Source organism: Helianthus annuus, chromosome 15 (assembly GCF_002127325.2).
Source record: "Helianthus annuus cultivar XRQ/B chromosome 15, HanXRQr2.0-SUNRISE, whole genome shotgun sequence".
Classification (NCBI taxonomy): domain Eukaryota; kingdom Viridiplantae; phylum Streptophyta; class Magnoliopsida; order Asterales; family Asteraceae; genus Helianthus; species Helianthus annuus.
Genome location: NC_035447.2, coordinates 3,662,231 through 3,675,667, shown reverse-complemented (window position 1 = coordinate 3,675,667; position 13,437 = coordinate 3,662,231). Strand labels below are relative to the sequence as shown.

The 13,437-nt window shown below is 37.7% G+C and overlaps 1 protein-coding gene across 1 annotated transcript; it reads right to left on the bottom strand.

Annotated features, from left to right (window-relative positions):
* Window positions 1-811: 811 nt before the first annotated feature.
* On the bottom strand, window positions 812-12,736 carry LOC110913154. The gene is made up of 3 exons (XM_022158002.1): window positions 12,566-12,736; window positions 1,496-1,720; window positions 812-1,000 (listed from the first exon to the last, which is right to left on the bottom strand). Exons 1-3 carry the CDS (start codon window positions 12,734-12,736, stop codon window positions 812-814), a joined length of 585 nt encoding a protein of 194 aa, XP_022013694.1.
* Window positions 12,737-13,437: the final 701 nt, after the last annotated feature.

Sequence of the window (13,437 nt, the reverse complement as noted above, 5' to 3'; positions counted from 1 at the left end):
AAATACAAGACCAAGGCCTGTAGCGACATCTCTGGGTAAAAGGGTTCAGGGGTTCAATTAGCCTAACGCAGGTCGTGGGGTCCCTCCACGTTTGCAAAACGTAGAGAGAGGTTCACTAGTAATGTTATTGTTCTTCGCTAATTCTAAGCTGAAAAGGTTCCAGCCCAGAATGTGATCGCGGAAGTTGTATTTTGTGAGCGAAGAAGAGAACTTGTAATGAACAAGTTCTTGAGGGAGAAGAGAGATCAGAAGTTCATGTGAGATTACAACTGATCTGGAGTATGTTGAATGCTGGACCTGACTTATGTTTTATAGGGAAAGGCATCTCCCAAAGGAGAAGCTCTGGACTAGTGAACCATGCTTGCAGTGGAGGACTTACCCATTTAGGGGTTGAAGGGTTTGGACCTGCGGGTAAAAGAGTGTGCTCTGTGCACACGTTCTCTTTTACAGCTGTGAGAAGGCTGGGCAAGCAACCAGTGAAGTGATGGTTTACTGTTCACGTCCTTTTTGCTGCTTACCCAAGTTCGCGCGTATTGAACCTCTCAACCTTTTAACCTTTTAAGCTGTTATGTATATTAGCCATTTTATTGAGATTTGGGCTACCCCCGTCATCAGTTACTAAAACTTCAAAAACCGCAGAAACTAACCTTGTCACTTTTCAAATACGACTAGCAGCCCTTTCGGCTTTCCTACGTTCATAACCAGGATCATGAGTCGGCAACTCATGGCGACAAACCGGACAGGTGTTTTGTATACGCAACCATGGAACAATGCAATCCCCGTGATAACGATGAGCGCACAGCCATTTCCCCTACACCAATTTCATCCTTCCAGACAGCACAATGCGCATTGTTATCTTCATGATCAAAAGATCATCAACCGCCCTTTCGGAAGCAGGCGGTTGAACCAAAGCCGAATCAACATTATCTGCAAACTGCCCAAATAACATGTCGTGCTCTGCATCATTGTAGTCGTCAAACTGATCTTCTAAATCGGGCTGCTGAAGAAAAAGTCAAACCAAAAACAACTTAGCTACTCTTATTAATTCATATCATAAACATATTAATTATTAATTAACATATATAAATTGCAACTATTTTAACCACACTGACATAGTCTTCATCTAATTCAAAACATAAAATTTTTATTTCAACTACACTGACAACTATTTTTCTTCAGCAGCCAACAAAGGAATTCCACCCATAAAATATGTTTCGGACCGATCACCGTTGCCGGACACAATAAACTCATCACCACAATCGGCAACCATAAATCCACAATCATCATCATCAACATCACCATCATAGTTACTTTCTTCCATAGCAAAACCTAACCCTAACCCTAACTCAAAGTCCATCTCTAAATCATTTAAATCAATATTTTCACCACCCCTTTCACAAACCCTAACCCTAAGATCAGAATCAATCAAATCATTATCCACAATCACACGCGATTGCTCACAGCGATGATTAACCGTATCGAGCACGAAATTCACCTGATTATCTTGATGATCATCGATTGTATTGGACGCACGAATCCGGATCGGATTGCAATCTGAAGGAGAAAGATCGAAACCATCAAAAACAAAGGGGGCCCACCAGATTGGACCGTCTTGAACGTCCAAAGCTCGACGTGGAAGACGGTGACGGGAGGGGGCGGGATGCTTTGCTGCCGGCGACGATCCGAGACGGGTATGGGGACGGACCCCATACCCACCAGCCTAAAACAATACCATCCGAATACATGTTCTTTGGATTGCACTATAGCAATATTATTAGGCTCTTCGGTATGGTGCCGGAGATGACGACGTCGCCGGAGCAAGACCGAGGGGGCGGCGTGGGAGGACGGGCGTCACCAAGGGGGGCCCACATGCTTTGGTCCGTCGCAAACGGCCAAAATCCGACGGGGAGGACGGGACGGAGGGGTGGCGGCGTGGGACGACGGTGGTGATGTGGCGGCGCCGGGGTGGAGGACGGATCCATACCGTCTAGCCTTATTTATCTTTGCTTTTGAATTTAATTGTTCAAAAATAATGTGCTCTAATTACATCCAACTATTTTTTGTATGAAATTTAGAACAGGAAAAAAATGACATATGGGTTTAATTGTCATGTTGTCACAGACCAACCCAATGCTAAAAATACTATAGGTTATGTTTTTATCGTATTATATCATAATTAATTTTGGTAATGTGTTGTTGCAAACCTCAAGAATTTTTGCATCTCAGATATTAATACTAAAGACATTCATAGTTAAGTATCCCGCCGCAATGCGCAGCTGACGTTAACTCGTTAATTACATAATGAATAACAACATCATGCGTTGCATCTTATGATCTTTATACTTAAATTCAAGCACGTCTAGGTGTTTAGCATATAAGCACGTCAAGGTATTTAAATACCTTAACAACAACATCATGCGTTGCATCTTATGATCTTTATAGTGTAAAATATTGATTTTTTAAGAGTTCGGCCCCACCGATTTCGATTGTGAGAGTCCAGCCCTCCACTTCAAGCTCCGTCATCTTTGAATATTCTCACTGACAGTCCCACCAAAAATGCATTTTGAGCGCATTAGTTGTTCATTTATAAGAGGGAAACTTCATAGTGAGGTATATGGGTCAGGGTAGTCAGGGCTGTCCCCAAGAATGATAAAAAAAAAATTGGGTCTCATGCGAGACAAAAAAAAATCGGGCCCCTCTCTATAGTATAAATTTATCAGTTATATATCCAAAAACCACAATACGAAGATAATTGATTAATAGTTATAAAATAAACAAAACAATAGAAGTGTAGCAAAATGATCGAACTAATTTACTTTAGCAAATCGTGAGACTCTCCTAACGTTTTTCGAAGCAAATCTCTCCTAAACATCAAACAATTAAACAAACTCACAATAAAACATTAAAGTTCAAACGTTAAGTTTCATCTTCCAAAAGTTTAAACATTATTAATCAAACTTCAAAGTTTCAAAATTCATACATAGTGTATGTTTGGCAAAGGTAGTTGTTGGCTGGTGGCTAGAAGCTGGTAGCTAGTAGCTGTAGCTTTTTAGATATATTTGGTGTTTGGCAGAGTAGCTATAGCTTTTAATAAAATGTATAAAATGACCAAAAAGGACATAACTATAAATTTAAAAAGTTTGTGCATTAAAAAGTTCACTATCTTTAAAGGTTAAAAATGTTATTTTTCCCTAAAAGCTTGTAACTCCTTCTAAACGCTATGTTAGGAGCGTTCAACTAAAAGCTTCAAGCTACTAACCTTAAAGCTTCAAGCTCCTTCAACCAAACAAAGCTTTTTATTGAATAGGAGTTTTTTCTTAAAAAAAGATTAAAGCTAGAAGCTCTTAAAAGCTCCTAAAATATTGGGTATGCCAAACATGTTTAAAACATTATACACTATATAAATTATCAACTTTTGTGTGCATTAAGAGTTGTAAATTATGTTTGGGGAGTTTTTCAAAAAAAAAAAAGTTGATTTTATACTTTTAGTCCAAAAGCTTTTGATGTGTTATTGTTAACCCAAAACTATTTAGGTTACAACTTTTAGCTCTAAACTTTTTATCTTTTCAGTTTAAACTTATAACTTTTTTACTTTCAACTTTGTTCTCCTGTACTTTTCATATTCCGCAAATTTTTCGTTTTACGCTTCGTTCTAAATTTTGCAAGTTAACACGACGCAACGTGCGTGTGCGGTTCAACATTTTTACGTTCCGTTTTACGCTTCGTCATAAGTTTTGCGAGTTAATAAGATGCAATGTACGTGTGTAGTTCAACGTTTTTACGTCGTCTATTTTTTCCTGTTTGACAAGTTCGTCATAACGTGCGGGCCCTAAAGCGACTTAATTATTATTTTCTATGTTTTACGTTTCAGTCTCATTTTTTCGCCGCAAATTCAGTGTTGGTGGTCGCGTGCGATGGTATGACATTGATGCTATTGACATGGTTTTATGCCCCCCCCCCCCGCCCGTCGCAACGCGGGGGTGTTTTTTCAAAGAAAAAATGGTTTTGCATATGGTTGTTGTAACCTTATCTTTGAGGGTTTTTAAAAAAAAATGATTTTTTTACTTTTCACTCAAAAGTATTTCATAAATTACTTTATTTGTTTTTTTTTTTTTTTACTTTTCCAAAACTTTTTATCTCTTTTGCAATTTATCCTCACAACTTTTTTTACTTACAACTTTAGTCCTTTATAGTTTTCATTTTCCGCAAATTTTTCGCTTTATGCTTCGTTCTAAATTTTGTGACTTAACACATCGCAACGTGTGTCTTTGGTTTAACGTTTTTACTTTTCGTTCTAAATTTTGCGAGTTAACACGACGCAACATGCGTGTTTGGGTGAACGTTTTTACATCGTCTATTTTTTCCTGTTTGACAGGTTCAACATAACGTGCGGGTCCTAAATCAACTTAGTTATAACTAAAGAATCTCCGCCGCATTATGGCGGGTCGTAATTCTAGTTACTTTCAAAATAGAAGTATACTGTTACAAACATCAAAATTCAACGGCTAATGCCCAACTCAATGCAACCATAGGTCGATTTATAATGAGAAATTATACTTCAACATTAACAATTTCACTAGTTATAAAAATATCGCCGTATTGTGGCGAACTTCTTTTGTTATTTAGTCTGTTTTTGAAATCACTACGAGCGCGTTACACACAGAACTGCTGACAAGAATAAAAAAATGTAGAAAAAAACACTAAAAAATAACCGAAAGCAAATCAACTAAAAAGTTGTATGGTAATGATGTTGTTCGGTAGAAACCCGTAGTCAGAGATGAACAAATAGTAATGGGTACCGTTACCGAATTTCCTGAACCGAAAGATCCTAAGTACCAGTTCAGTACTGACGTTTGGCGTTCCTGGTACCGGTTCGCTACTGGTTTTTACCTTCATATACCGATACCGTAATCGGGGTATCAGTTGGCACCGAGCTCATCTCTCCCCCTGAAACTAAAAAAAAAAGTTGTACGATACCGTTGTTGTTCGTACGGTACCCGTGATTAGGGATGAGCAAATGATAATGGGTAACAATAACAAATTTCTCGAACTAAAAGACTATCAAACTCAATCCGGTACTAACTTTTGGCGTTTTATGTACCAGTCTGGTGCCGGTTTTTACCTTCATGTACCGATAACTAACCTGTGTTTTTTTTACAAGTACTAGTTGTTACTAAACTTAAAAAGTAAAGAAAATAATAAGTAATAATACTAAAATAATAAAACTATAAAAAAACTTTATATAATATTTGAGTATATTAGAATATATTTAAAGTACTGTTCATTGCATTGATTTTTTAATATATAGATAATAACCATAATACCTGACGAGTGATGATGTCGGCCCAAAACCTTCAGGGCCATCTTTCAGGGGGTGCAGGAGTTGCCTGTGATCAGGGTCCAAATCAATATAGGGCTCGAAAAATTTAGAAAATTTTTATATACATACATATTTAAAAAAAATCTGGATGTTTGTATAAATAATAGTATGTTAAAAGATCCAAAGTTTTTTAAATAAGGGCATGTTTAAAAGTTTAAAAAAATGGCCCAATTAACAAGCCCAAGTGACTAGTCTAAACAAAAATAAGGGCCTGCTAGATCAGGGAAAGTAGGTTCGATAATTTAATCATTTTTGCTACACTATTTTTATTAATTTATTTAATCTATTTCATAACAACTATCGTAGTATTATGGGTTTTTAGTATTTATATATTTGATTGAATGATTGGTGAGTTTATATTATATGAAGATTTGCGAATGGGGCCTAAATTTTTTATCTCCAACATGGTCAATTTTTTTTTTATTTTCGGAGACGACCATGTCCCTTGAATCGCTGGAAGGATCGCTATACGGTGATGTTGTCGAATATTGTTCATCTTTTTTTTTTCACCCCCAGCCTATTGATGCACAAATCAGGTTTTTTTAAAAACCGGGTTTTGGGTAGGATCGGGTTTTACAAAATCGGGTTTTTTTAAAAACAGGGTCGGGTCCGGGTCCGGGTTTTCTACCAAAAATGTATACCCTATATACCCGGGTTCGGGTAGGGTTCGGGTCGGGTTTTATAAAACCCGGGTATTATAATACCCTATTTCCGGGTTCGGGTCCGGTTCGGGTATTAATCGGGTAGGGTTCGGGTATGCATCGGGTTGGGAAAAAACCCGCACCGTGTATTAAAAAAACCCGACCGGAACTATGCTTATAAAATGTATCAAACATAACTCTCACACATAGACATCAAATCTATTGATAAACAGAGGCACAATTTATAAACAGAGGCACAATTTATAGTTCTTCATGTGGTTATTCTTGAACTTTATAAACAGAGGCACAATTTATTAAATACAAAAACTAATAATGATATTAAACAAACAAAGAAAATAGAAGGGCCAACATTTATTGGCATATTTGTTTCCACTTGTAATAAAATATACTAAATAATTAAGTAGCGGTGACAAATATCATTAGAAACCTAATAATTAAACAAGATTACATCAAAGTGCATACATAATTTTGTTAAATTATAAGAACTAGAAGTCTTAATGCATACATAATTAAACAAGATTACATCAAAATCGGGTTTTTTTAAAACCGGTTCCGAGTATTTATAAAACCCGGTTCCGGGTTCGGGTTCGGGTATTTATAAAACCGGGTTTCGGGTATAAACCGGGTATCAAAAAAACCGGTTCCGGGTTCGGGTTTTAGATCAAATATGCATACCCGGTCCCTACCCTACGGGTAGGGTCGGGTTCGGGTATAAAAACCCGGGTTTTATAATACCCGGTTCCGGGTTTTATAATACCCGGTTCCGGGTTTTTTTTTGGGTCCGGGTTCGGGTTTTTTGTGCACCACTACCCCAGCCAACAGGTAAGTGAATCAGGGATGGGGCCCAAATCTGATTTGGGTAATTAAATGGAATTATAATGGATGTTCGATGGATTATTGTTTAATTGGGCCCGAATCACAAATTCAAAGCAGTTATGATTTATAAGGTTTTCTGGTCCAAATGTCAAGCTAAACGTTATTGTCGTACAGGGACTTTCATTATTATAAGGTAATTTAATATAATATATAAAAACTTTGGGTCCCTTTCCGATTTGGGCCTTGTGCAGTGGCCCGACCTGCACAGGCCCAAAACCGGCCCTGATGGGTTCGATAATAAAGTCATCAGAGCAAACCAAAAATAAAGTCATGAGCTCTTGTGGATACATAGAAAAACATGGGTTGATACGAGGGTGGTATCATATGCACTCTTGTTTTGTTTACCATAAGTATTAGCTATCGGCCGTGCTAAGTGTATGATGTTAATTATGTAATGAAATGTGGAAGAAAAAAAAAAGGATTTTGTCATGGTGGAGATTAAATTGACACATGCATGAAACTAGTCAACAATATACCACCTCGGACGAAACATGGTGGGGGATAAATCACATACATATACATATGATATCATATAATTTTAGTGCCATGCGTGAAACACATGGTGGATATCAACCTTGTGTAAATAATATTATAAGTGTCAAAGGTGAGAGGAAAATAAGTTGAAAGTTGAGAGTGTTGTTGTATAAATCGAAAGTTAGAAGAGCTATTGACCAATCAGTAAAAGTTGTAGTTATTAAATCCAATATCTCATGCTATTTTCATCCTTTAGTCTATTTCGTCATTTAACGTAGCTTTCATTTGCATCCCATGTAGTTTAAATATTGTATTTTTTTTTCCTTTTACTTTATCTAAATTACTTTTTTACTCTTAAATAGTTGTTTTAACAACAAGTTAATACCATTTTAGATATATTTTTTAACTTTTCTTTTTCTTTACTATAAGATTGTGTTGAAGGTTTTTTTAATTTACTTTTTTTAACGAATGCACCGATACTCTTTTTATCATATTTTTTAACTTTTTTTTTTTTTGCTATAACGAGTACACCGAAACGGACTGAGTTTTTTTGTTTACCTTTGTTATTTACTATATTATTTTACCGTTTCTTTATTATTTTAATGTTTAGAGCCGAGTTATGACCCAAATAGCATAACACATTTAGATATCATTTTATTTAATTTTACGAATTTATTTGTAGTTTGAGTGCAAATGGTTTCATGTATAATAACATAGATTAATTAAAAGAAAGGAAAGTTAAAATGATATCACATCGTCTAAGCTCTTTCTTGCCGGAGACAAAGTTGTAGAAATTATGGTTTGAGGGTGTGTGCTTTTTGAAAACTAAACATGATATTTTATTATTTATGTTTTTATATTTTTTGGACCTTGTGCTCAGGTTCCATTAACCACATTATCACTACTCGATAATTTATTTCCATTTAACCTTGCGATTTACAATAATTTTAATAATAATTATATATATATATATATATTAAACTCATTAAGTCTAACTAACTCTTAACTTAATCTCCACCATTAGATTTGGCTGAGATTAAATCTCAGCCACTTAAACTCTAAAAAATAACTGTTGTGGTGGCAGTTCAGGGCAGTTGTGTACGCTCCCATGGTTTGCGGCCCATCTTCTCCACTAGGCAAGGTTGCTATGAAACTGGGACGTGGGTAGAAAGCAGTTGTCGATGGGTAGAAAGCAGTTGCCTAGCAACCTTATATAATGTAAACCCTTGAATCAAAGACGTCGTACCTTCAATCGTTTGATTTATGGGCAAATATTGATTTGGAGTTTTGAAGGTAATGTGTCTATAATCCTATTTGTTGTTCACTTGATTGATTCCCTCGAACAAACTTCTGAAATCTGATTAGTTTCTTCTAATTGAATCCTTCAGTAATATCTTCTTAAATCCATTGTGTTAATTACTTGATGGAAGTGTTAAAGGTAATTTTTCTGTCATAAATAGTTTCTGCCCTAATTATGCCCTGGTCTATCATATTAATTTGCTCAATAAACATTATCAGATGTCAAGTATGTTTGAAAGTTTAAATTTATAACTGTTTTTTTTTTCACTGCTAATTTTGTTGTTCAATGTACTCACTGTTGCTGGTTTTTTGGTTAGGCTTATGAAGAAGAATCCTTAGTCACGAAAAGAACATGCGACAACATTGGGAGGTGTTTTGTAAGCATTAAGTATTCATACAAAGTTGGTGAATCTGAAATTTTGATGGCTGTAGTGATGTTTCTAACAATAATCTTTGTGGTAACTGGTAAAATACCCTTGGATGGCCCTTTCACAAGCTTCCCAATCGAAAGGTATATCCCACGCTATACTATATGAAAGTTTGTACCTTTCAATCCATAGTTCATCGGTTTTGATCATGTTTAAACTAAAATAGGGGATAATTGTAACACCCCGTGTTACCAAATGTCAAAGTCAAAGTCAAATGTTGACTTCTTGACTGTAAATAGTCTATTTTATGTTTTGTATTATGTTGAGTAAGTGTTGTCTAATCAAAGATCGAATGTTTAAATCAAGGCGAACCGTTTAACGACCTTGAATAGCAGGAAGTAACAATGCGATAAAGTTAATCAATCGATAATCAAGCTAATCAAACTCGAAACTCGAATTATGCGAACTCTGGTGTTTATACGTGTGTGTGTGTGTACCTTATGTGTTACTTGTGCGTGCTTACTTTATGTTATTATGTGTGATAATCAATCGAATCGAATCGAATCGAAGCTCGAAAGGCAATCAAACTCAATCACATCAAATCGAAATCGAAGATAGATAGTAATTATAGATGCTTATATGTTAGATATAGTGGTTGGGACTAAAAGTAATTTGAATAGGAAACTCTATCGTATTCGTATCATCCTCCATCGAAATCGAATTATTAGAAATCGTCACCCAAACGCTCGAAATAGGCTGCGGATCGAACAGGCTTCAGCCGACCGAACAAGCCCAGCCGATCGGACAGACAGTCCGATCGAACAGGCTGTCCGATCGGGATGCCTGGCCGATCGGCCAGCCCTTTCCTCTTTTGGCAGCCTATAAATAGCCATGTCATTGTCATTTTTTCCACTTTTGGAAAGCTCTGACCGACCAGCTCGTGCTCCTCTTCTTTTCTCAAATTTCTTCCGATTCCAGTATGTTTTCATCCTAGATCTTGTACGTTTTTTATCAATATACACTCCACTCATTAAAATCACAAATATGTGTTAGCCTACTCGCCTCACCTAATTCCCAAATATATTTGGGCAGGTTGATGCATTTGGAAAAGACTCATTTGGGGAAGCAGAGTATAGATTTCAAGGAAGTCAACATAAGTAGTGGATCAAATAGGGTCTGCTCCTTTATTGGATATGGAAAAATGGATTGGATTACCCATTTTGGTAACGGTTCAGGCCAAAATGATTACTTCTGCAGACTCAATGTTGAAATTGTCAACGGCCCGTTTAAAAACTCAATGTTGAAGTTGACTCCAACGTTTCTTTTTCAAGTTTTTAAGCATATTATAAGTATAAATGTGAACTTTGAGTTCATATCCACACTTTTTAGATCTTTTTAAATAAATAATGTTTTTCTTATAATGTAAATAAGAAAACTTACGTCATTCCAACACTAAAAAAATCCGTTCACCGGACTGGTATACCACTAGTAACAAGGGCGTACCTTAAGAGGGGCCGGGAGGGGCGCCTGATCCCCCGAACTTTTCGCTCAGTACTTATATATATAAGTTTTCGTATAGAAATTTTTTGGTATATACGTTTTCGACCCCCCTCCCTTTTTCATGGTCAAGCTTCGCCACTGACTAGTAATACATAGGATCTGGACTAGACAGTAAAACCCACTTTTTTTAAAGAAAAAACTGGAAGCTTGGAGTAAAGGTTAATGAGTTGATAAATTTAGGGTAATGGGCTTACAGGTGGGCTTAATTCTTAAAAAAAAATGGTTAATAATGGTCCAATAGACTAAGGGTCTGTTTGGTATGGGATAATGGAATGGACGAGAGGATGGAATGGACGAGATAATGGAATCGACGAAGTAATGAAATCGATTATTACCATTCCATGTCTTGTTTAGTTACTATGTAAGAATGTAATGAACCATTACTTTTTGTTGTTTGGTATGCGAGAAAAGAAGAAGGAATAAAATCAGATGGCGGTGGTCAATGATGGGCAGCGATGGTGGGTGGTGATAGGTGGCAGTGGTAGCGGCGGCGGCGGTGGTGGGTGTAGACGGCAACGGGTGGTACAACGGTGGTGGTGGTGGGTGACGGTGAAGGTGGGTGGCAGCGGTGGTCAGAGGTGGTAGCGGTGGCGACGGTGGCGACGGTGGTGGCAGGTTGTAGAGGTGGTGGTGGTGGTTGATAGCGATGACGGAGGTGGGTGGCGACGGTGGCGGTGATCGGAGGTGGCAGCAGCGATGATCCAAAGTGGGTGGTGGCGGTGATCAGAGGTGGCATTAATGGCGATTGCGGTGGCGGGGATGGAGGTGGGTGGCGGAAACAACGGTTGCGGGTGACGGCAGTGGCGGGTGGCGGCGAAGGTGGGTGACGACGGCGGATGACAATGGTGGTGGGTGGTGACAAAGATAGTGAGTTGTGGTGTTGTTAATGAAGGGTGAAGAGGGAATGGAATGGAAAAAAAACAGAGGGAAGAGATGGAATGATTTTGAGGGAATGGAATGCATTTTGGAATGGGCGATTCCATTCCATTGACCAACCAAACACTCTTTTCTTCATTCTCTCTCAATGGTCCATTCCATTCCACCTCTCATTCCTACATACCAAACGCTACCTAATAGGTTTATGAGGTTGATATTTGTTAATTTATTAATAATAAGTTATTGTTTTACTTTTGTTAATATATATTTTTTATATCTGTAAAATTAAAAAAAATAAAAACAGTTAGATTATTCTTTTTAAGTTATGTCAAAAATATTTCATGGGTGTCATTTGGATTTTGATTTCAGAAAAGATCATGGATGTAGGGTGCCACATATACACCTTTTTAGGTTCGCCCCTCTGTATGGTGGGGTTTGGGTTGGAGCAATTGTTGACACGTGGAATGGGAGTCCCCCACCACTCAACCCACGCCCATGGGGTATGGTGGGGCTTGGGTTGGGGGCTTGAGTTTGGTTTGGCCATTGAGAGTTTGTCATGTCACTTACTAGCCCACCCCACGCCCGGCTTCAAACCCACGCCAATGGGGCCACGCCCAAACCCACGCCCCAACCCAAGCCCCCGGGGTGGTGGCTTAGGCGTTTTCAGCCAACCCACGCCCCAACCCAAGCCCCATACCCTATGGCCTAAGATCATTAGCTAATAGGTTCATGTTGATCCTTATCTTGAATATTTGAATTCGTGACTTAAAAGACAAACCTTCTGAAACAAATCACAACATGGGTATAGATTTATTTGTCAAGAATCTTTAGAGACCGATCAGTTCATTTCAAACTTAGATTGCAAAATTAATGACTCGGAATGTGTTGTAATAGTAAAATGCAACAAGTAAATATTTGTGTTCAGAGATTCATTCACGTTGTTACTATATAATAAATCAACGTAACTCGTCCACCGGACGGGTATTAAACTAGTTCATGTTATTGGGGTTTACTACTATCAACAAACCTTCTACAATAAGTTTTGTATTATTTTTTAACATGTAAATTACTAGATTACACCAGGCCATACATTTGTTTTTTGCGTCGGTGCCGGAAACAGGAGTAACAGGACCAACAACCGTAGGGTCTCCCTCAACAGGTAGTTCACATGTTTGAGAAACTTCTCCACGTTCACTTTCGATCTCAAGTGAAACATAAGGCTCTCCGGATTGTTTGGTCATCTTTTGCAAATGTGAGGAGTGACAGGGATGCGAAGGAGAGAGAATAAATGATAATGAAAGGATAACGTTCTCTCTGTCTATTTATAATTGAAAATGATACCTTTGTTCCTTTTGTTTTATTTGTTTTTATTCTTAAGTCAAACTCATTTAAAAGAAAGCTCCAGGGTTTGTTCCGATCGGTCTGTGCTTTTCTACAGTTTTCTTTGTTGTTGTTGTGCCGATTAGCTTATGCCCAAAAAGAAAAGATAACTAGTTTTTTCAGAGACTTTGTCATTATTGAGAGTACATCTGGTCGACCATAGAAAAAAATAAGAAGTAAAAAATGGAGGTGGGAGAAATCAGAGCCATGACCAATCACAAATTAGAATACCCTAAAAAGCTGCCTCATCCTCTACTTATGGACCCAACCATTATGTTATTCACGCTGCTCATGTTTTCCTAACAATAATCTTCCAGCCTAGCAGCTTTTGTCTCACCCTTGTGCTCCTTCTTGGGTTGTCCTTAGTCCTAGCTTCTGGATTACTTGGCACATTAGGCTGGTGAGTATGGAGAGCCTCATTTCCAAGAGGATGATGGGCTGTCACATCACCGTCACGTAGGAGGGGCTTGAAAGGGATGGACCTAGCGGGGTGGGGGATGAGCCTCTTTATGTATATATATGTATGTATGTATGTATAGGTATATATGAGAGAAGGGAGACA